This window comes from Papaver somniferum, unplaced genomic scaffold (genome assembly GCF_003573695.1).
Source record: "Papaver somniferum cultivar HN1 unplaced genomic scaffold, ASM357369v1 unplaced-scaffold_133, whole genome shotgun sequence".
Taxonomy (NCBI): domain Eukaryota; kingdom Viridiplantae; phylum Streptophyta; class Magnoliopsida; order Ranunculales; family Papaveraceae; genus Papaver; species Papaver somniferum.
Window position 1 is genome coordinate 13,157,810 of NW_020622492.1, and position 23,087 is coordinate 13,180,896.

Genomic DNA, 23,087 nt, shown 5'->3' on the forward strand with positions numbered 1-23,087 from the left:
GTTCTACTCCTACATACACTGTCCATGCAGCTGACCTGTAATTTTTACACAATATGTATATAATCATCGAATGTAAGATGAACCTAACAAGATAGTTATGCCTAGTATGTATAAGAGTAAATAGCAAGTTTTGACATCAACGCAAACACAACCTGCTGTGTATATAAGAGAATGAAAACTCACCTTAGGGTTGCGTTTAGAAAGAATAGTGACACAACTGGTGTTTGATCAAGGGTCAACTTCTGAAAAATTGTTACTCTACTATTTTTTTTCAATTTAGTTCTCTCGTTCCTTTTCTTCTTTTGAACAACCGGTTGCCGCAAAGGTTCATTTCCTGCCTGTTCTGTCTTATTATTTCTTCTTTGCACTCTTTCTTCTCTTGAATCAATGTTGAATTTGCTCTTTGCTTTTTTAATTTTTTTTTTTCTGAGTAGTCAGTTCCACCAGTGTACATTGGATCGTGTTTCTTCATTCTATCTTCACGAGTCATTATATCAGTCACCATTGAAGACACTTCTACGTACATATTCTTCCTCTTATTTCTGTTGATCTTTTGTTCAAGATTAACATTAGTAGTATCTAGTGGCAACCCATCTTTTGAAGTGTTTCCTTCAACATCCTACAATTTTCAATATACCATGCATATTTCAGTGTGTAGAATATTTTGTTACATGAGAATGATAAGCCAAAACATCAAGTTTATGATCATAAAGTTTTTTACTTAAACAATACGAATGATATACAGACCTAGTTCATTGTGGAAAATGTTTAATTGCAGAAAATATAAACACATTTTATTCAGTGTAGAGAGTATTCACACATTAAACAATACCAATGATATACAAACATAGTTCAGTGTGGAAAATAGTCAAGTGCAGAAAATATACACATATAGTTCAGTGTAGAGAGTATTCACACATAATTCAGTATATAAACTATTCACGCATTCAAGCTTTTGAAGATGTTTACCTTTGGAAGCTTTTCGGCTCTCAAACTTGTATTACTATCTCCAGCTTTTGAAGTTTTGTCATCGAATAATCCTTCCTGAAATATAAACAAAAATTTACATAAAATCTTAAATCAATCAACTAACTGTTCACATAGTTTAGTGTATAAACTATTCACACATTTTCAGTGTGGAAAATAGTCAAGTGCAGAAAATATACACACATAGTTCAGTGTAGAGAGTAGTCACACATAATTCAGTGTATATAAACTATTCACACATTCAAGCTTTTGAAGATTTTTACCTTTGAAAGCTTTTCGGCTCTCAAAATTGTATTACTATCTCCAGCTTTTGAAGTTTTGTCATCGAACAATCCTTCCTGAAATATAATTTTTTTTTTTACATAAAATCTTAAATCAATCAACTATTTGTTCACATAGTTCAGTGTATAAACTATTCAGACATTTTCAAGCTTTTTGAAGATGTTTACCTTTGTAAGCTTTTTGGCTGTCAAAGATGTATTACTATCTCCAGCTTCTGAAATTATGTTATCGAACAATCCTTCCTGAAATGTAAACAACAATTTTTTTTACATAAAATCTTAAATCAATCAACTATTTGTTATATGCAGGTAAATTCCACAATCAACAGAAATTACCTTTTCAAATTGTTGAAGAATTTCCCCCACCCTTTTGGAAACGTTTTCTGAATTCTCTTTCACAACATCATCCTGTCCTTTTGTACTCTCTATCTTTTTCCTCTTCCTTTTACTTTATGCATCTTTTGGTTCTGCATCAGCAGCTGGCTTTGGTTGTGGAACAGTAAGATTTGTGTCAGCACTGCTTTGTTCTGGATCAATAGCTCCTGCATTAGCATTCTTTGGTTCTAGAACTGTAAGATTTGCATCATCATTCCTTTCCTGCTTAAAAATAATAATATTTATTATATTATTTATCAAATTTTAACACAAAGAAGAAAATAGAAAACAATACAACTGATCGGTTGTCCGCCCGTCAAAAATAATTCACTTTCTCACTCAAATAGATATAAATATAGTACGTGATAAGAAAGAGTTCGTATCCACAGAGAGGCAATTGTTGTTATGCGATTTTCAGTGTCTAAGGTAACCAAGGGGGGATTTTTGTTGTTTTAACAAAGTAATAAAATAAAATAAAGCAAAGCAAATAATTGGAATAATTAATAGAGAGAGGATATTGGTTACGGGATAGTATCATACACAAACATGTATTTTCATCAATGACTAGAATTGAAATTTTAATCTCTCATTTACTAAAAGTCCTAGGATACCTTGATCGCAAGTATACCCCGCTAATTCCCTGATTTCATCTCAACCACATTAAAAGATGCATATGTGAATTCTTCCTAGAAAGCAACCTAAAGTGTAAAAGCACAATTAAGTTTAACTCTCTAAAAGCTTTAAGTTTTATGGCTAATCAGAGCAACCGAACGTGTAAAAACACTAATTCGATTTAACTAAGGTTATGATTCATATGTGACTAGTAGGATATATCACTACAAGCACTACTCACATTTATGCTACTTGTAATCAGGAATTTATCACTTTTTCGTATAATAAAACCTAATCTAGCAATAGATATGAAGACCAATCTAATTGATTCCGGACTCAATCAAACTAGCACTCAAATCATGCAACAATATTAACAATGAATCATAAACAATAAAGTTGGGACAAAACTGATCCATTGATTTAAATATCATGCTTGAGAAATCAACTTTTATCCCATAACCAATAATGTTATTTAGCTACTCATAGCTATGGAGTTCATCATAATCAATAATAAAGAAGATGAAAATAACGAAAAGCAAACCCTAGTCGCCGCTCTCCAATACTCCAAGTGAATAATAGAATACGTCCGCTTTGAAGTTGTAGAAAGACTTCTCTTTTATAGCTCCTCTTGTTCCAAAAATAGGTCCAAGTCTTCAAAGTCCATTAGATAAAAATCCACCAAGCCCATATGTGAGAAAAACCCATTTAGAAATTCTGCCAAAAATATGTTGCCGGAAAACTGGTTCCACCACCGGGAATTTGCCGGTAAAGTGGTCGGAAAAGTATCTCAGGTGACCTGCAAAGTCCACCCGATCACCGGTTAAACGGGTCAGCTCGGTGGTCAACTGAGTCAACTCGGGTCAAGTAGACCGAGTCAGTGACTCAATTCAGTAATGTCACGAGTCAGAAGCTGAATTAGTTAACTGACTTGGCTGAATGGACTAGGCCAGAACTGTTGCCAAGGCCAAACTAATTTTGCACAACCTTGGTGCTTCACAAATCCCGCTTCCAGCCATGTTGGCTAGACATTCTCCAGTTTTTTTTTATTGTTCTCAAACACCACTTCCAACTGCAGCTCATGGCTTGACTGCAACACCTTTTACTCACTGCAACAACAACACTAGCTCCCATCTGCTCATCAACATCTTCACTTCAACTGCAATTCAGTCAAGCAGCAATCCAGCTGCAACAGCAGTTCACCACAGACCACCTGCAACTCCATCCAATATCAGCACTTCCATTAATCTGCCAACCCTGCTGCCAAACACACAACTCCATCCCATGCTTCAGCTGACCTGCAATCAACAGCAGCATCAATTTCCTCCTACTCCATTCTCACTGTCACAACCACTGTGTAGTTCAGCTCAATAGTAGCTATTAACTCAAACACCTGCAATGCTCACATATTACTCATTGCAACTTCTTTACCAGCGCCATTCAGTCAGTCATATCCTTCTCTGTCTCAGTCTTGTATTCGAACTGCAGGCAAGACCGACAGCTGCTGCACATCAAGTCAGCTTCAAAACCAATTCATCCCGTGTTAGCATCAGCTACCCATCTCCTCAAGCACTTGTTATTCTCATGCTCACTGCAATCTCCATGGCCATTGCCCCTGCATCTCAACTTCCAGAACTCCCATTACAGATTTACAGCTGCATCACAACCTTATAATTCTCCAGCTCACAACACTGCACAGCTGCAACTATCAACACCATTGTCTTCAATTCAATTTTGTAGCTTCTCTGCAAAGCAGTTCAGTCCATCACCAGCATATTACTCCTCAATTAAGACTGCATCAACCTATTTCAGTCTCAAGCCACCACTGAACACAAACCCTGCACTGCTATCAACACACACAATCACCAATTGCAACCTTATCTCAATTACATGTGCTGCAAAATAAAAGCTTATGTTCCTCCAAGCATCAACTCCATCTCCTTTATCGAGTCCTGAACCCTCCAAATCCAGCCATAATTAGTAGCAGCAACCGCACCTTCCTACTGAAATTCAGTCCAAGAGGTTCACTGTTTGTACCTTGAGAACTCAACAAAAACTCAAACTTGGAACCATCTTTCCTTCTCCCTGTAATACTCAAGACCCTGTCAACTGCAACCTGCTAACACCATTCAACATTCTTCCAATTTCTCCACAAACCCAATTTCTTCTCGATCTGATTTCTTCATCAACAGAGGTCTCTATAGAAATTTCCATTGTCTTCCCTTCATATCTTGCATCTTAAAATCACCAGACCCATCACCAATTTCTCTGATTTCTTCGTTATTCTTCATCAACAGTCATCAATTCCTCCATCTGTTTTCAGCCCTGAACTTCCTCTCTATCTGTTCTCATTTACTGACAGATTCAGCAACCAATGTTTTTCTTTGTTTCTTTCCCATCTTCAATTCACAAGAACAACATCTCAGCAGCAACTTTATGGTATGTAACTTCTTGATCTCAGACAACAACCGCTTTTCTTTCTCAATTTCAGGTGAATGGGGTGACTGAAAATAATGAGAAGAGATAAACTCTTCTCTGAATTCTAGGGTAAGAAAAATTGAAGTGATACAACCACTCGGAAGAAATGGATAAGGGGGTATCCAGATAAGACACCCCAAGAATAGGATAAGGGCCAACCAAATGGCAGCCCCTATGTCGACTTGGCTCGATTCCCATGTCACTTACCTGCGCCTTGATCTTTTTTCTCCTTTTCGCTCCAAATGAACGCCTTCTTCTTCCTCGAATTCTTCCGCCAACATCAGTCGTTTCTTATTTCTCATATCCACTTTTTCTCTTTAATTTCTTGACATCACTAAAGTTGTCATGCTTTTCGGACAGAAATTTGCATCACTAAAGCCGACATACTTTTCAGACAGAGATGAAGAAATAAAAGCAAATAATGAGAAATAATCCTTCTTGCCCTTTTATGCGACGTTTCTTCTTCTTTTGTTCCAAATGACTCCAAAGTACCTAAAACCTCAAAAACAAAACATAAGGTACATAATTTACAAGAAAACTAAGCTAAGAAAGCATAAACAATAGATAAATATCAAGGTGTTTTAGACATCTATCAAATTCCCCACTTTGCTAGTCCTCGAGCAAATCAAACAAAATAATTTTTAAACATACATACAACTCCATGTCGCCGAGAATACGGTTACTATTAGCATAAATAACAGGCCTTTGAACCCCTAGGTGTCCCTAGTGGACGAGTTATAGTCTCGTGAAGGTTTACAAGAGGTCTTCCTACAAAACCTATATTTTCAACTCCATCTACCTGTGACAAATCTATGAACGAATCCAAAATGGCTATTGGAGGAGGTACCCTGATGCAAATCCAAATTAATATATATGTAAATTAAGCTTTACTCCGAAAGTTGAACAAACCACAATACTCGGAATCTGACTAACCACAATCACATATGAAAAGATTAAGAAGATGGATATATGAAGATAGATGTTTGCGAATGTTGACTAAGTGGAACGGTGTTTCCCATATTGTCTGAAGGTGACCGCCAAGATGAACCTACGAATCCTATTGGATTGAGATACTGGTATGAATTCTAGTGTCAACACAGCTGGGGTATACAAGGGAACCGGCGGTCGACAATCTTAATTCTAGATCAACTCAACTGGCATATACAAGGGAACCAGGAGTCGATTGTATTGAACAATAATAATAAAAAAAAATTCTTCTTTTCTTTTCTTTTTTCACTTACTTTTTTTTTTTACTTGACAACATGATTAGATCTTTTGAATCCAAGCGCATGCTTCTTGTCAGCGGATTACATGGTAATTCTCGTGGATCTTGCGTTCCACGCTTGCTTAGGCGACGGAGACAGGGAGAACACGCACATATTGTTATCCAAGTGTCATATTTTTATTCCGGTTGGTCTAATTGGTCAGGTCTTTTTTTTTTAGTAACTCAATCACTCTATTTCATCCTAGCAGTAATAAAAATTCGATGTTAGTGACCCACCAAATCACTTAGATAAACAATAGAAAAAATATGAAAAAGTAAAAATAGAAGGTGATATGGTGACATTCCGAGATATGGTAACAACTATCATATTATTTCTAACATTTCTAACACTTGAATAATTCTGTCCTTTTAGTTAATGGGTTCATCAACTCCAGCAGCCAAGATGGTTTCATCCGTTTAGATTGATAGTGTCATCCTATAGGCACATATTTCTATGTTTCGGAGTGTGTAAAGCAATTTTTTTAAGAGGCATCAAACAAACTATACAAACATATAAATGCTCCCTCACACTTAAACTTTACATTGTCCTTAATGTAAAATTTAGTCATTCAAAGTAAAGTTCAAGGTGGGAAATTCCGCAAATGATATGCAAAAACAAAGATAAAATGCTTAAAAATAAAAAGATAAAGATAAAGATACAAAACCGGTGGGTTACCTCCCACTAAGCGCTTGGTTTAAAGTCGTCAGCCCGACTTTCAGCTCCGATCACTCCTCCAGATGGAGTACTTCCACAAAATTGACTCCTTCCACGACTTCCGAAGAGAAGTTCTCATAATATGGCTTCAACCAGTGCCCATTCACTTTAAACTCTTTCCCTGTAGCAATTCTACGAATTTCTACTTCACCATGAGAAAACACATTAGTGACAATAAAAGGTCCAATCCAACGTGACCTTAATTTACCCGTAAATAATTGCAAGCGAGAATTAAACAAAAGCACTTTCTGCCCAACACAAAATTGTTTTCTAGGAATCATAGTATCATGAAATGCCTTAGTTTTCTCCTTGTAAATGTGTGAGCTTTCAAATGCATCACTGCGAAGCTCTTCTAGCTCTTGGAGTTGTAGCTTCTTTTTCTTTCCAGCACCATCCATCTCCATATTGCATTGATTGATATCCAAAAACGCCTTATGCTCAATATCCACGGGTAAGTGACAAGGTTTACCATACACAAGCCTAAAGGGAGACATCCCAATAGGTGTCTTGTATGCGGTTCTATAAGCCCACAAAGCATCATTAAGTCGCATGCTACAATCCTTCCTTGTTGGATTCACCGTCTTCTCAAGTATGGATTTCACCTCTCGGTTGGAAACCTCGGCTTGTCTATTTGTTTGGGGATGATAAGGTGTTGCAATCTTGTGCGACACATTGTACTTCTTCAACAAGTTTTGTAAGAACATGTTTTTGAAGTGAGAACCCCCATCGCTAATTATGGCTCTTAGAATTCCAAACCTTGCAAAAACATTAGCTTGCACAAAATCTGAAACCACTTTAGAATCATTAGTTGGGGTGGCCTTAGCTTCCACCCATTTAGAGACATAATCAACAACAAGTAAGATATAAAAATTCCCATGGGAGTTGACAAAAGGACCCATAAAATCAATACCCCATACATCGAAAACTTCAATAAATTGAATAAAAGTTTGTGGCATTTGATTTCGAGCACCTAGATTTCCTGTTCTTTGGCACCTATCACAAGTTGTACAAAATATATATGCATCCCTGAACAAGGTTAGCCAATAAAAACCGCTTTCAAGCACCTTGTGAGCGGTTCTCTTACTCCCAAAATTTCCTCCAAAAGCATAAGAGTGACAAAAAGACAAGATATAATTAAATTTAGATTCGGGAACGCACCCTCTTATTACTTGGTCACTACAATTTTTCCATAAGTATGGATCATCCCATATGTATTGGTTTCCCAACTTCTTAAGTCTGTCCCTCTCAGCACGAGACAAGTTCTTTGGGATTTGTTTAGACACCAAGTAATTGACAATATCGGCATACCATGGTTCTCCAAAGGAAATTGAAAATAGTTGCTTATCCGGGAAACTTTCACGCAATGGGATAGCTTCCTTTTCCACAACAAGACGGCTCAAGTGATCCGCAACGATGTTCTCAATTCCTTTCTTGTCTTTGATTTCAAGATCAAACTCTTGTAAGAGTAAACTCCATCGTATAAGCATCAGTTTCGCTTCTTTCTTCAATAGAAAGTACCTAAGTGCTGCATGATCAGAAAAGACAACAACTTTTGTACCAATTAGATAAGAGCGAAACTTTTCCAAAGAAAAAACAATAGCTAACAACTCTTTTTCAGTGGTTTTTTAGTTTTGTTGGGCCTCATTTAACGTTCTAGAAGCATAATAAATAGCATGAGGTATCTTCCATACACGTTGCCCAAGCACCGCACCAACCGCATAGTCACTTACATCACACATGAGATCAAAAGTCTTGCTCCAATCCGGTGGTTTAATGATAGGGGCTGAAATCAAAAGTTCTTTCAAACGATTGAATGCCGCCATACACTTTTCATCAAAGTTAAAAACCACATCTTTTTGCAATAAATTGCAAAGTGGTGATGCTATCTTGGAAAAATCCTTGATAAATCTATGATAAAAACCTGCATGACCAAGAAAAGAGCGTATTTCCCTCACTGTAGTGGGAGGGGTTAGAGCACGAATAAGGTCAATCTTATATTTATCAACTTCCAAGCCTTTGGAAGATATTATACGGCCTAAAACTATGCCATGAGTTACCATGAAATGGCACTTCTCCCAATTCATCACAAGGTTTGTTTCAACACATCGTTCAAGGATTAAAGACAAGTTGTTCAAGCAAAGGTCAAATGAATCACCAAAGACACTAAAGTCGTCCATGAACACTTCGATTATGTTTTCAACATATTCTGAAAAAAATACTTACCATACACCTTTGAAAGGTAGCTGGAGCATTGCACAAGCCAAAAGGCATCCTTCTATAAGCAAAAGTACCGAAAGGACAAGTGAAAATGGTTTTATCTTGGTCCTCCGGTGCTATCACAATCTGATTGTAACCTGAATAGCCATCAAGGAAGAAATAGTAAGAGTGTGCAGCTAAAATTTCAAGCATTTGATCAATAAAAGGAAATGGAAAATGATCCTTCCTAGTGGTGGCATTCCATTTCCTGTAATCAGTACAAACCCTACAACCGGTTTGTACACGAGTTGGGACAAGTTCATTCTTATCATTCTCCACCACCGTCACACCTGATTTCTTTGGTACTACTTGTATCGGGCTCACCCACTTGCTATCGGATATGGGGTAGATAACACCCACTTCCAAAAGCTTGAGTATCTCCTTTTTCACAACTTCCATCATTGGGGGATTCAAACGACGTTGTGCTTCCCTTGTAGGCTTTGCATCATCCTCCAAAAGGATCTTGTGCATACAAACGACATGACTTATACCCTTGATATCATCAATTGTCCATCCTATGGTCGTCTTGTACTTCCTTAGCACTCGTAGAAGTTTTTGCTCCTGTAATTCACTAAGCTCGTTAGAAACAATCACATGTAACTCTTCCTTGTCACCCAAGTACAAGTACTTTAAGTGACTTGGAAGAGGTATCAATTCTAACTTTGGATATTTAACAATGGAAGGTACAAGCTTTTCATCACTGCATGGTAAAGAAATAAAAGAGATATTATGAGTTTCCAGGCATCCTTGTAGTGAATTAAGATCACCAAGGGTTTCCTTGACTTCATTACCACACTCTACACCATTATCCATGGATGTAGTTAAAACGGTTTGCAAAGTATCTTCACCATTCAATTCAAACACTTGTTGTGCCAATGTATCCATAACATCAATGGAGAAACAAGAGTGGACATCACTAGGATATCTCATCGTCTCGAAAATATTGAAACGTATTGTTTCTCCATCAAACTCCATAGTTAGCGTTCCATTGTCCACATGAATAATAGTTTTCGCCGTTTTCATGAAGAGACGCCCAAGTAACAATGGAAGAGACGAGTCCGGTGACCCTTCATTCATCTCTAACACGCAAAAGTCAGCTGGAAATACTAATTGATTAACCTACACAAGAACATCCTCAACAATACCCATTAGGTAGACATTAGAGCGATCGGCTAATTGCAATACAATTTCAGCCTTTTTAAGAGGACCAAGATCAAATTGAATTATACATTGATGCAGGCATAACATTAACGGATGCACCTAAATCCAACATAGCTTTGTTAAATGTAGTGTTACCAATTGTGACCGGAATTCCAAAGCTACCCGGATCCTTGCATTTCAGTGAGAGTTTGTGTTGTAAGATTGCTGAAGCATTCTCCCCCACACTTAGCACTTCATTAACTTTGAGACTTTGCTTATTGGTACACAAGTCCTTCAACACCTTTGCATACTTTGGAACTTGCTTAATAGCATCAATGAGTGGTATGTTTACATGGATATTTTTGAGAACGTATAAAATCTCCTTTTCTAGTTCTGCCTTCTTGGAACTTGCAAATCTGCAAGGGAAAGGTAAAGGAGGAACATAAGTAGAAACCGGAGTTTTAGAGTTAGGAATAAGTACCTCAGAAGTTTGGGGAGAATCCTCATTCTTCTCCTCCAAAACAGGTTCCTTTGGTGTTTCCACCTTGCCCGAATCAGTAACTTCGGGTTGCACAAGTTGTGTACCACTTCTCAACGTAATAGCATTCACATCCCCTTTTGGCTTAATAGGTTGAGAAGGGAGTTTCCCACTATTTTGTGCCTTCAATTGGTTCAACTCAATAGTCATAGAACCAACTTGAGCTTGCAAATCCTTGACCGTGCTCTCCGTCCTTTGCATAAAAGATTTCAGCAACTCTTCCATACTTGACCCCTGATTTTGAGGTTGTTGTTGTTGTTGTTGTGGTTGATGAAATTGTTGTCGCGGCTGGAATTGTTGTTGATAAGATTGAAATCCACTCGGATGGTTGAAATTAGGTTGTTGAACCGCTCCTTACTTGTTCGCATAGATAAAATTGGGGTGATCTCTCCATCCCGGATTATAAGTGTTGGAGTAGGGATCATACCGTCTTTGCTGATTTGGGAAGATCACGTTAGCTTGTTCATTGGCATCTTTATACCCTTGAGGAGGACTTGGTATCACCGCGGCTGCAACTTGTTCCATCATTGCTATCATGTTACCCATTTGTTGACGAAGTTCCTCGACCTCGCTTACTTCATTTACTCTCCAAAGAAGCACATCTGAACCACGACTCAAGAATTGTTGGGAGTTTGCTGCCATGTTTTCAATCAACTCTTTAGCTTGTGCCACCGTATTGCTCACTAGTGCACCACCACTTGCAGCGTCAAGAAGATTCATATCACTTGATTGGAGTCCTTCATAAAAGTATTGGATAATCATAACGTCGCTAAATTGGTGGTAAGGGCAGCTTGCCACCAATCTCTTGTATCGTTCCCAACATTCATGTAAAGATTCTCCCATATTTTGCTTAATCCCGCAAATCTCCTTGCGAATTTGAGTAGCCTTTGATGAAGGAAAATATCTCTCTAAAAAGAGTTTCTTCAACCCATTCCATGTTGTGACACTTCCGGGAGGAAAATAATACAACCAATCCTTAGCACTATCCATCAAAGAGAATCGAAAAACTTTCAACATTGCACCATCCGCATCAGTATCCGCTGGAAGCATGGCCATGACAATGGTGTGGAAGTCCACAAGATGCTTGTTTGGGTCTTCATTCACCATGCCATGGAACTTTGGTAATTCTCTAAGCAACCCCGGCTTGATCTCGAAAGTAAAGTTTGTTTGAATACACCCTTGTTGTGTATCCAAATTGTGAGAAGCCAAGTCCTTGAGTGTACGATTTGCATCACCTATTGCTTCTTCTTCTTCTTCAAAAGGTAGTTCTTGTTCAACCGGTACCTCTTGTTCTAGAACTTCTTGTTGTAACTCTTCTTCCACTTCTAACTCTTGTTCTTCCGTTGTATCTTGACTTGGTTGGAGTATTGTGCCTCTTCGAGTGGCTATCCCGCTCCTTGGATAGTTCCAATCTTTAGAAGCCATGGATTAGCTACCTCAAAACAATTATCGCAAACAAGTGAGAAACAAGACAAGAAACAAAAAGCAAATATGGAAGCGGAAGTGATGATAAGAAAGTAAAAACTTAATAACAAGTTGTATGCCTCCCCGGCAGCGGTACCAAAATTTGATCGGTTTTTAGCCCGTCAAAAATAATTCACTTTCTCACTCAACTAGATATAAATATAGTACGTGATAAGAAAGAGTTTGTATCCACAGAGAGGCAATTGTTGTTATGCGATTTTCAGTTTCTAAGGTAACCAAGGGGGAATTTTTGTTGTTTTAACAAAGTAATAAAATAAAATAAAGCAAAGCAAATAATTGAAATAATCAATAGAGAGAGGATATTGGTTACGGATAGTATCATTCACAAACATGTATTTTCATCAATGACTAGAATTGAAATTTTAATCTCTCATTTACTAAAAGTCCTAGGATACCTTGATCGCAAGTATACCCCGCTAATTCCTGATTTCATCACAACCACATTAAAAGATGCATATGTGAGTTCTTCCTAGAAAGCAACCTAAAGTGTAAAAGCACAATTAAGTTTAACTCCCTAAAAGCTTTAAGTTTTATGGAATAAGACTAATCAAAGCAACCGAACGTGTAAAAACACTAATTCGATTTAACTAAGGTTATGATTCATATGTGACTAGTAGGATATATCACTACAAGCACTACTCACATTTATGCTACTTGTAATCAGGAATTTATCATTTTTTCGTATAATAAAACCTAATCTAGCAATAGATATGAAAACCAATCTAATTGATTCTGGACTCAATCAAACTAGCACTCAAATCATGCAACAATATTAACAATGAATCATAAGCAATAAAGTTGAGAAAAAACTAATCCATTGATTTAAATATCATGCTTGAGAAATCAACTTTTATCCCATAACCAATAATTGTATTTAGCTATTCATAGCTACGGAGTTCATCATAATCAATAATAAAGAAGATGAAAATAATGAAAAGCAAACCCTAGTCGCCGCTCTCCAATACTCCAAGTGAATAATAGAATACGTCCCCTTATAAGTTGTAGAAATACTTCTCTTTTATATCTCCTCTTGCTCCAAAATTAGGTCCAAGTCTTTAAAGTCCATTAGATAAAAATCCATCAATCCCATACGTGAGAAAAACCCACTTAGAAATTCTGCCAAAAATATGTTGCCGGAAAACTGGGTCCACCGCCGGGAGTTGGCCGGAGAAGTATCTCAGGTGACCGGCAAAGTCCACCCGGTCACCGTTCAAACGGGTCAGCTCGGTGGTCAACTGAGTCAACTCGGGTCAAGTAGACCGAGTCAGTGACTCAATTCAGTAATGTCACGAGTCAGAAGTTGAATTAGTTAACTGACTTGGCTGAATGGGCTAGGACAGAACTGTTGCCAAGGCCAAACTAATGTTGCACCACCTTGGTGCTTCACAAATCCCGCTTCCAGCCATGTTGGCTAGACATTCTCCATCTTTTTTTATTGTGCTCAAACACCACCTCCAACTGCATCTCAGGGCTTGAATGCAACACCTTTTACTCACTGCAACAACAACACTAGCTCCCATCTGCTCATCAACATCTTCACTTCAGCTACAATTCAGTCAAGCAGCAACCCAATTGCAACAGCAGTTCACCACGGACCACCTGCAACTCCATCCAATATTAGCACTTCCATTAATCTGCCAACCCTGCTGCCAAACACACAACTCCATCCATGCTTCAGCTGACCTGCAATCAACAGCAGCATCAATTTCCTCCTACTCCATTCTCACTGTCACAGCCACTGTGTAGTTCAGCTCAATAGTAGTTGTTAACACAAACACCTGCAATGCTCACAGCTTACTCATTGCAACTTCTTTACCAGCGCCATTCAGTCAGTCATATCCTTCTCTGTCTCAGTCTTGTATTCGAACTGCAGGCAAGATCGACAGCTACTGCACATCAAGTCAGCTTCAAAACCAATTCATCCCGTGTTAGCATCAGCTACCCATCTCCTCAATCACTTGTTATTCTCATGCTCACTGCAATCTCCATGTCCATTGCCCCTGCATCTCAACTTCCAGAACTCCCATTACAGATTTACAGCTGCATCACAACCTTATAATTCTCCAGCTCACAACACTGCACAGCTGCAACTATCAGCACCATTGTCTTCAATTCATTGTTGTAGCTTCTCTGCAAAGCGGTTCAGTCCATCACCAGCATATTACTCCTCAATTGAGACTGCATCAACCTATTTCATTCTCAAGCCAGCACTGAACACAAACCCTGCACTGCTATCAACACACACAATCACCAATTCCTACCTTATCTCAATTACCTGTGCTGCAAAAGAAAAGCTTATGTTCCTCCAAGCATCAACTCCAGCTCCTTTATCGAGTCATGAACCCTCCAAATCCAGCCACAATTCGTAGCAGCAACCGCACCTTCCTACTGAAATTCAGTCCAAGAGGTTCATTGTTTGTACCTTGAGAACTCAACAACAACTCTACTTGGAACCATCTTTCCTTCTCCCTGTAATACTCAAGACCCTGTCAACTGCAACCTGCTAACACCATTCAACATTCTTCCAATTTCTTCACAAACCCAATTTCTTCTCGATCTGATTTCTTCATCAACAAAGGTCTCTCTAGCAATTTCCATTGTCTTCCCTTCATCTCTTGCATCTCAAAATCACCAGACCCATCAACAATTTCTCTGATTTCTTCGTTATTCTTCATCAACAGTCATCAATTCCTCCATATGATTTCAGCCCTGAACTTCCTCTCGATCTGTTCTCATTTATTGACAGATTCAGCAACCAATGTTTTTCTTTGTTTCTTTCCCATCTTCAATCAACAAGAACAACATCTCATCAACAACTCTACGGTATGTAACTTCTTGATCTCAGGCAACAACCGCTTTTCTTTCTCAATTTCAGGTGAATTGGGTGACTGAAAATAATGAGAAGAGATAAACTCTTCTCTGAATTTTAGGGTAAGAAAAATTGAAGTGATACAACCACTAGGATGAAGTGGATAAGTGGGTATCCAGATAAGACACACCAAGAATAGGATAAGGGCCAACCAAATGGCAGCCCCTATGTCGACTTGGCTCGATTCCCATGTCACTCGCCTGCGCCTTGATCTTTTTGCTCCTTTTCGCTCCAAATGACCACCTTCTTCTTCCTTGAATTCTTCCGCCAACATCAGCCGTTTCTTATTTCTCAGATCCAATCAATTTCTTGACATCACTAAAGTTGTCATGCTTTCCAGACAGAAATTTGTATCACTAAAGCCGACATACTTTTCAGACAGAGATGAATAAAGAAAAGCAAATAATGAGAAATAATCCTCCTTGCCCTTTTATGCGACGTTTCTTCTTCTTTTGTAGATACTCAAAAACAAAACATAAGATACATAATTTACAAGAAAACTAAGCTAAGAAAGCATAAACAATAGATAAATATCAAGGTGTTTTAGCCACCTATCAACAACACAAAGAATAAAAAAATACTATGCAATATACCTTCATCGTCATTAAAATGTTGGATAATGACATGTTTTCAACAACCTCATCAGTGTCATCCAACTGTGTAAAGTTTTGTAGTTTTTCATGTTCAATATTATCCTCCAATACACTTTCATCAAAAACTAGTTCAACTTTTGTTTCTTGAGATGGTAAAGGACTTATATCACCCATTGAACGTGTAACGAAATCAATGATTGGATCTCGTTCAAAGGAATAATCTGTTGTAGCTTTATTCGACTGAACGTTAACTGAATCATCTTGCAAGTCTTCTGCTGGTGTCACACATGCATCATTAGATGTAATACACATCATTGCTGCTGGTGTTGTATCATTCTTCGACTGTACGGAAGAAGAAACATCTGTTGTGACTTGTCTTTCTTTTGCAGAATCAGAATCAACTGTTGTATCATTCTTCAATTTAAAGGAATTGGGTAGACTCTTTAATTTTTTTGGACAGGCTTGGAAGTGCAATTTATTCAACATTTCTTCCATTTTAGGGTGTACTTCTTCATTATTAGCAATCAAATTCTGCATTACTTGCCAACTTGCTTTGATTTCCATGCTCAAGTTTTGATTTCTTTCTTCTCTGTTTTCTACCAAAGATATACTTCGACCTTCTTCAATCATACCAAGTGCCACTCTTTCATTTTGAGTTATTTCATCAAAGAAGTTTTCTCGAAACTGCAATTAGAGTTATTTTAATCAACTAGAGTTTTATCAAGATATGTTAGTTGATTAGGAGTACACAAATTAAGCAAATGATATTATGACTTGAAGAGAGATGTAAAGGACATACAGGCCAAACTCTAGTTGACAGACCATTAATAAAACCCTGTGTCACATGATGTTGCAAGAATAGCTTAAACATGCCTTTTTTTTGTGATGTTTAGATTTATACTAATTAAAAGTCGTTACAAGAGTGATAAGACATTGCGTTAAGTATTAGTACTACAAACAAACAGGGTGGACGAATATCTCAACTTTTAAGAGACGTACATTTAAAAACGTTATGAACTTACCAAATAGTTTGATGCATCCATATCTTTGAGTAAGTCTTTGCAAATATGCTTCAGGTTCCACCTGCTTGCTCGTGGTACAAATTTGTCTTTCCTCAACTCATTCGGTTCCACTATCTTAGTTTGCTCAGCGAACCAAATCTGTTACAAATTATAGGAAATAAAAATGAATAATCGTAAGTAGACAAAAAAAAACTTTAGTACCTTTAAACAAATGAATAAAACATGTAGAAAAATTTTCAGTGCAGAATATAGACACAGAATGTTTCAATATCCAGTGCAGAATATAGACACGCAATATTCAGTGCAGAATATAAACACACAATTTTTCAATCTCAATGTGGAAAATATTCACACATTTTTATCTAATGAATATCTCCTGTGATGAATATATACACACATTTTAGCACCTCAAATGAATAAAACCTGCACATAAAATATTCAAACTAAAAATAAGGATTCAATGATAACACTCAATAGCTAACAAGTCAAATAATCATTAGCAAAATAAAAATGTAAAAAGTCTAATCTTCTAATTTTTATTGGGTTGTTGAAACTTTTGTTTAAGCGTTTGGCTAATTCAGAATGAATCAAGTGGGCCCATGATAAAGTTTTACATTTGTTGAAATCTTGGACCAAACCCAAATACCTCTCCTTTATTGCGCCAGCATCTTTAGTGGTAAAGAAAATAGTATTGCACATGAAAAGACCTACCAGCATCACCAAGTCTTCATCGTCCCTTCTTGTAAGAGGTGGTTATGTTTTCTTTAACAGTTTAAATATTGCATCTCGTATGTTTGTCTTTGAAGCATATTTTTCATCACCAAAATACCTAAGGTAAAACTCAGATTCTCTAAAAGAATCACCATACATCGCCTTTTTGGTTTCTTTTCATCTGCCTTTAATGCATGGCACCCCAACAATGACAGCTAATTTTTCCGGGGTGGACGTCATTGTATATTTCTTACCTCCACGAACAAATTCAAACGTAATTTCTTTTCCTGTTGCTTCTTTCAAGCACGTCAATAACTTTGTGAAAGCTTCATCAATTTTGTTCCAACGTGCTGTAGTGTACTCATTCTCCATTATCATCATAAACAAATCAGCAAAGGGAGACTCTTTAAGTACCTCTATTTGTTGAGCACTCAAAATCAGATTTTCCTTTTTCATATCAATCACTAGAGCATTCAAAACAGACAAACCAGCTCTATAACAGAGTTATCTTGTTAACTCTAAGAAGAAGCAACAGGAAAAGAAATACAATATCCTAGTATATCCTATAACTTTGATTTCTTGTTAACCAGCTCTATAACAACTTTATCTTGTTTTCTAGTACATCTCTTAGATTTCTTCTTCTTAGAAACTTCATCAAAATGAAATACAATATTTTAGTACTATACTCAACATCATCAGTGATTTTTATCATTTCTAACATAACTTTCTAACTCTAGTAGTACGCTAACATTCCACATGACATGTTTTAGTTCCACAATGATAGGCTCGTTCCACGAATATTCTTTATAACAAAGCCACCATACAAAATAATGCAGAAGGCAGTTGTCATAATAAACTAAAACAGAGAAGCTAAAAAAATTGCGAACGCTAGTAAAAATACAAGGGCTTCCAAATAGTTAATTATGAAATCCTTAAAACATGAGAATGCTTCAGTAAATTGTTGCTTCATACTCAATTCATAAACATGTCATGCTAACTGTTTTTGCTACTTGTGGAATGCCCATGAAACCACAAGTATTACGGTACAAATCACTGGAAGAGGGATGGACATTGCATCTTACAAAAATAATTGAATTCAATCGAATTTACTAGTTATCAACTTTCAATGTATAAACTATTCAACATGAAGAGGAGAAGAAAAAACATTAGGGTTTATTACCTTCTTCTTCATCGCTATCCATATCCAATGTATATTTGTTATTATGGTTTGATCCTCATACAAAGACAATGAAAATTTTAGTCTGTGCAGAAAACATACACTCACTGTACTAAGGTTTGATTTCCATCAAATTGAGTTTTTCTGAAAGCATTATTACCTTAAACCATATATGTCTATAAGGAATTATCATACATCTATCTGTATGCTTTTCCCATAATGATATACTTATTACATTATTAGATAATAAGTAGATTATTTCACAAATATAATCTTATCTTACTAATATAAAGAAAACGAGACTACATACACAATGAACAATGAACAAATTGAAGAGTCTTCCTTTGCTCATTTGTTTATAATAATAGAACTAAAGTAACAAGTAGTTCATAATACTAATGAGTTTGTGAGTTAAATCTAAATTTAAGTAGAAACTAGAGACACTAAAGTAACAAGTAATTCTGAAATACATACAAATATTTAGTATTAACATAAGTTTTAGCCAACATGAACAGAAAAAGATTGGTTACTGCGCTATCGGTGTATACTTAGCCGTTGCAGTGCTAACTTCTTTTACAATCATCTGTAAGCCTTCCTATCTTACTACTAGCCGTCCGATTCGTAAGTACCATATGCTTAATTTTATATATGTTTTCGTGCATTACAACAATGAAACATATCTTCATTATTACTTTTCTGCAGTGAATTATAATGCTGCACTCACTGGTTACATTCCCTTCTAAACAGTGATGGAACAGAAGAGTTTGGTTTATAGTAAACAGTGATGTAACCAGTGAGTGAATTATAATGCTGCGCTCACTGGTTACATTCCCCTCTAAACAGTGATGGAGCAGAAGAGTTTGGTTTATATTAAACAGTGATGTAACCAGTGAGTGAATTATAATGTTGCAGTCACTGGTTACATTCCCCTCTAAACAGTGATGGAGCAGAAGAGTTTGATTATAGCTCAGAATTGAACTGAAATGAATGGATGAGTGGGGTTTTGCAAATCAAATTGAACTGATATATTCATATTTTATGGTTAAATTGAACGAGGATGGGCAAGAATCCTTTGCAAATCAAAGAATTCGAAGCACAATTAGACTAGAAACAAGCTTAGAGTTTTCATTAACAAGTAAGACACCATTTACAGGAACACTGACTAAGCTTAGATAGTAATACACCACAAGCTGATAAACAGACTACCACAAACACCATAACATATTTATTTTTCACATTTCACACAAAAATACAAGAATCCAACACAAGACTAAAGCAGATACAAGAAGTAATTCATTGTTTTAAAACTTGTGTGCAGAAAAGATATACTCAGTGGTGATTTTCATAATATTGATTTTTATGAAAGTATTTATGTTTTCAATTAGGGTTTAGTACCTTCTTCTTCATCAGAATCCACTTATGTAGTACTACATTTAGATCTGGGTTTTTTTTCGATGTTGATCCTCCTACAAAAACAAATTTCAGTGTGTGCAGAAAACATACACTCAATGGTGATTTCAATCAAAAATGAGTTTTCTGAAAGCATTTATGTTGATAATTAGGGTTTAGTACCTTTTTCTTCATCACAATCTATTTCTGTAGTATTACGTTCCATAGATTTGATTTTCTTTTTCGATGCTCCTACAAAATTCAGAAAAATTAGTGTGCATGTAACATTCACTTAATCAAAAAATTCAGAAAAAAGAGAAATTAATAACAACCTTTCTTTGCTTTTTTAACTGGAATCATTGTTTCTTCTTCTGATTCAGTTTTTTCTGAATCTTCTTCAATTTCAATTTGTTTTAAGATTTTCTTCTTTCTCGTCATTTATCTGAAGTGGATTTTACGAAGACTTTAATGAAAATTAAGATGATGTAGACTTTATGAAGTAAAATTGATGAAGAAGAAGATGAGAAAATGAAGGCAAAGTAAAGTTGAGAAACAGAAGCAGAAAATGCTTAAACAAATTGATGAATTAAAGCTACAGAGACTGAGTTCAGCCAGAAAATTTATGAAGTAAAATTGATGAAAAAAATGTTAACATCATCACTGTTCTCTTGATGAATTTTCTTATGAAGAATGAGTTACTTCAGAAGAAGAATAATGAATTTTTTGATGTATTTGGAGACCGATGGGATGCTATTAAATTTTTAGAGAAAAATGGTAGTAACTGTCGTTGGGAGAAAAAAAGTCATATTAACTGTTTCTTCTTATCTTATTAAAGGTTATTTTGGTAATCTAACATATAATATTATTGTAGAGCCACTATAATAATTTACAGAACTTATTAAATAACCCTGGGGTCATATTTGCATATCCCATAATTTACAGGGTTATTTAAATAAATTTCCCTTTTGAAAATTATATATCGGGTGGTTTCAGAATCAAGGGGGAGTCTGGGGGTACTGTTGATGGCTAGGTTCTGGTTACTTTTTTGGTTATGGCAAGGAGGAGCTAGCTTGTGTATTTTTCTGCACAACCGTGAAGGTTTAGGAGGGGATACAATAAGAGAGGAAGACGATCATTTGTCGGGTGACAATGGTGATATCGGCCGTTTGGTATTCCTTTATTTTGTAATTTATTTTATGAATTTTGAGAAATCCATTTCTATGGTGTGCTAGATTTTGTAACTAGGGTTCATGGAGAAAGCTACTTTGAACATAGACCATTATGAAATAAATTGGGATTATTTTGGTATTAGGCTATAAAAATGAATCTTGAAGTCTATAATTATGTTTATTGATTTTATTAGAATATGAGTTGTTGCACACCGACTTTGTATGATATGTTAGCCTAAATTCATAAAATCATATAGTTCGCAATGGTATTTGTTAATATTTGATAATTCATGCTTAGGTTAATTCTTTTGATGGGTTATGCTTAGACGAAAAAAATAATAATTGTGAATCTATAAATTATAATTTGATAGGTAATGCTTATAAATCTGATGGGCTATACTTAGGAGATGCGAGTTTATGATCGGAAGTTATATCCATAATAGGTGTTGCAATAGAACAAAGCTATAAACACATATTTGGAATTGGAGTTCTTTTCGGTGCATAATTATAAATAGTAGTGGAATCCATAGACCCTGGTTACCGACTCCTTCTCATTGGATTTTATTATTTTTTTTCTTTTCTTTTCGTTCATTTTAAATCTTTAATTCTAAAAATCACAAAAACATCATCTCTGGTTAGTTTATTAGAGATATTGATTAGAGTATTTCCACCGCTCCTTACAGGAACGACCTGTACTTGCCTCGGTCTACTAATTAGACACCGTGCAATTGCGGTTATTATACTCATGTGAAATAAATTGTAGGCACCTAATATAGTACAATAACCGCGACCGCAGTTATTATACACCGTGCGATACTTTCATCTGAACTTGTAGGCACCTAATATTCTACATGCTTCATATCATTTTTTAGGTGTTTACGGTATCTTGTTGCACTAATTGCCAATATTATTACCAAAATGTGTTTTTTTTCTTGTTCGTTGCGAGTAAATGTGTGGTAATTGTTCCTGATTTTTGTTTTGTAATGCTAGGGAATGAAAAGAATGGTCTGAACATGAGATATGCATAAAGTGGAGTTGCTATGCCTTGTCGAGCAAGATCTCGAGTTAGCTTTAAGCAGATACGTGTAATGGAAAAGGCATACAGGGTGCGAGCAGATTTATGTAGTGAATGGAACTAGTAGTGACCAAGAAGTTCAAGAAGAAGAAATCTATGATCTTGAAATAAATCAATGGGCCGAAGTTCAGAACTCAAATACATGGAAGCAAGCCCAAGGTCCGTTCTTGAATACCATAACAAGGTACTCATGCTTTACACAGAATCAGTTATGTCTCCCAAATCCCGTTTCCTTCACGAGAAACAATTCTATGTGTTCTTCTTTCCCATAAAAAACTCAGCCGACCATCTTTTCTTTGTCCCCCATATCTACCAGCATGTCATATCTCTCAGATTTTCAATACCATCCACTCAACTGAAAAGCCTCCCCTGATTTCCTTACAATTTCCGACAACAAAATCTCGAACTCTATCTCTGTTGACCCATCCCCCTTTAACCCTAATTCTCTGTCACCCTTTGGTACTCTCTACCCAATACCATTTCATATCAAATCAATCTTCCTACTTCACACGACAATTTCACCTCTCCCCTACTGATAGAAGCTCGAAATGAAGATTGATTTGAGGTTTTAATACATCGAGACAAGGTCAGGTGGCGTTGTACAAGTATAAGTTTCTTGTCAAGTGACTGAAAGTTGTATTCCTTAAGATCACGTTCACGGAATCGGTTCAAAGTTTCATTTGGACAAGATTTTTTCTAATCATCAGTAGATGTAGAAGATGGTTTCTCATCCTCTTCTGACTTGATGTAGTTAGGCAAACTACCATCATCTTGATCTGTTTCAGATGTGACTAAACCGGTTTTATCACAGTCTGTAAAAGTCGAGCAAGGACTTTTAGTTTCCTCAAGGTCAGAAGAAATTACAACAACATCATTAGTCAGAGTCATAGGACGTGTCTCTATATCTTGAGTAAGAGATTTACCAAGAGCTTCTAATTTGACAGTGAGATCCAT

The 23,087-nt window shown here is 36.4% G+C and overlaps 2 protein-coding genes across 3 annotated transcripts; both read right to left on the reverse strand.

Annotated features, from left to right (window-relative positions):
- Positions 1-264: 264 nt before the first annotated feature.
- Positions 265-5,032, reverse strand: LOC113333624. Its single transcript, XM_026580049.1, has 9 exons — positions 4,938-5,032; positions 3,810-3,867; positions 3,595-3,645; positions 1,767-1,865; positions 1,605-1,706; positions 1,437-1,511; positions 1,251-1,325; positions 970-1,044; positions 265-619 (listed from the first exon to the last, which is right to left on the reverse strand). Exons 1-9 carry the CDS (start codon positions 5,030-5,032, stop codon positions 272-274), a joined length of 978 nt encoding a protein of 325 aa, XP_026435834.1. The 3' UTR covers positions 265-271.
- Positions 5,033-15,471: 10,439 nt separating this feature from the next.
- On the reverse strand, positions 15,472-20,646 carry LOC113333814. 2 transcript variants are annotated; one of them, XM_026580221.1, is made up of 6 exons: positions 20,222-20,646; positions 20,073-20,141; positions 19,896-19,966; positions 18,504-18,557; positions 16,613-16,750; positions 15,472-16,274 (listed from the first exon to the last, which is right to left on the reverse strand). In XM_026580221.1, the coding sequence occupies exons 1-6, from the start codon at positions 20,325-20,327 to the stop codon at positions 15,552-15,554; spliced, it is 1,161 nt and encodes a 386-aa protein (XP_026436006.1). In that variant the 5' UTR covers positions 20,328-20,646; the 3' UTR covers positions 15,472-15,551. The 2 variants fall into 2 exon arrangements, with proteins under 2 accessions (XP_026436006.1, XP_026436007.1); XM_026580222.1 differs by lacking the exon at positions 18,504-18,557 and having other exon boundaries at positions 15,474-16,274.
- Positions 20,647-23,087: the final 2,441 nt, after the last annotated feature.

Excerpts from the sequence above, each read along its gene's own strand:
- LOC113333814 (XM_026580221.1), bottom strand. The coding sequence starts at position 20,327 with ATGACGAGAAAGAAGAAAATCTTAAAACAAATTGAAATTGAAGAAGAT. Across the intron at positions 19,967-20,072 it reads AGATTGTGATGAAGAAAAAG|GAGGATCAACATCGAAAAAA; the intron begins GTACTAAACCCT and ends TTGTTTTTGTAG. Across the intron at positions 16,275-16,612 it reads TGGATGCATCAAACTATTTG|TTTCGAGAAAACTTCTTTGA; the intron begins GTAAGTTCATAA and ends CTCTAATTGCAG.
- LOC113333624 (XM_026580049.1), bottom strand. The coding sequence starts at position 5,032 with ATGAGAAATAAGAAACGACTGATGTTGGCGGAAGAATTCGAGGAAGAA. Across the intron at positions 3,646-3,809 it reads ACAAGTGCTTGAGGAGATGG|GTGTTTGAGTTAATAGCTAC; the intron begins GTAGCTGATGCT and ends TGAGCATTGCAG. Across the intron at positions 620-969 it reads GAGCCGAAAAGCTTCCAAAG|GATGTTGAAGGAAACACTTC; the intron begins GTAAACATCTTC and ends TGAAAATTGTAG.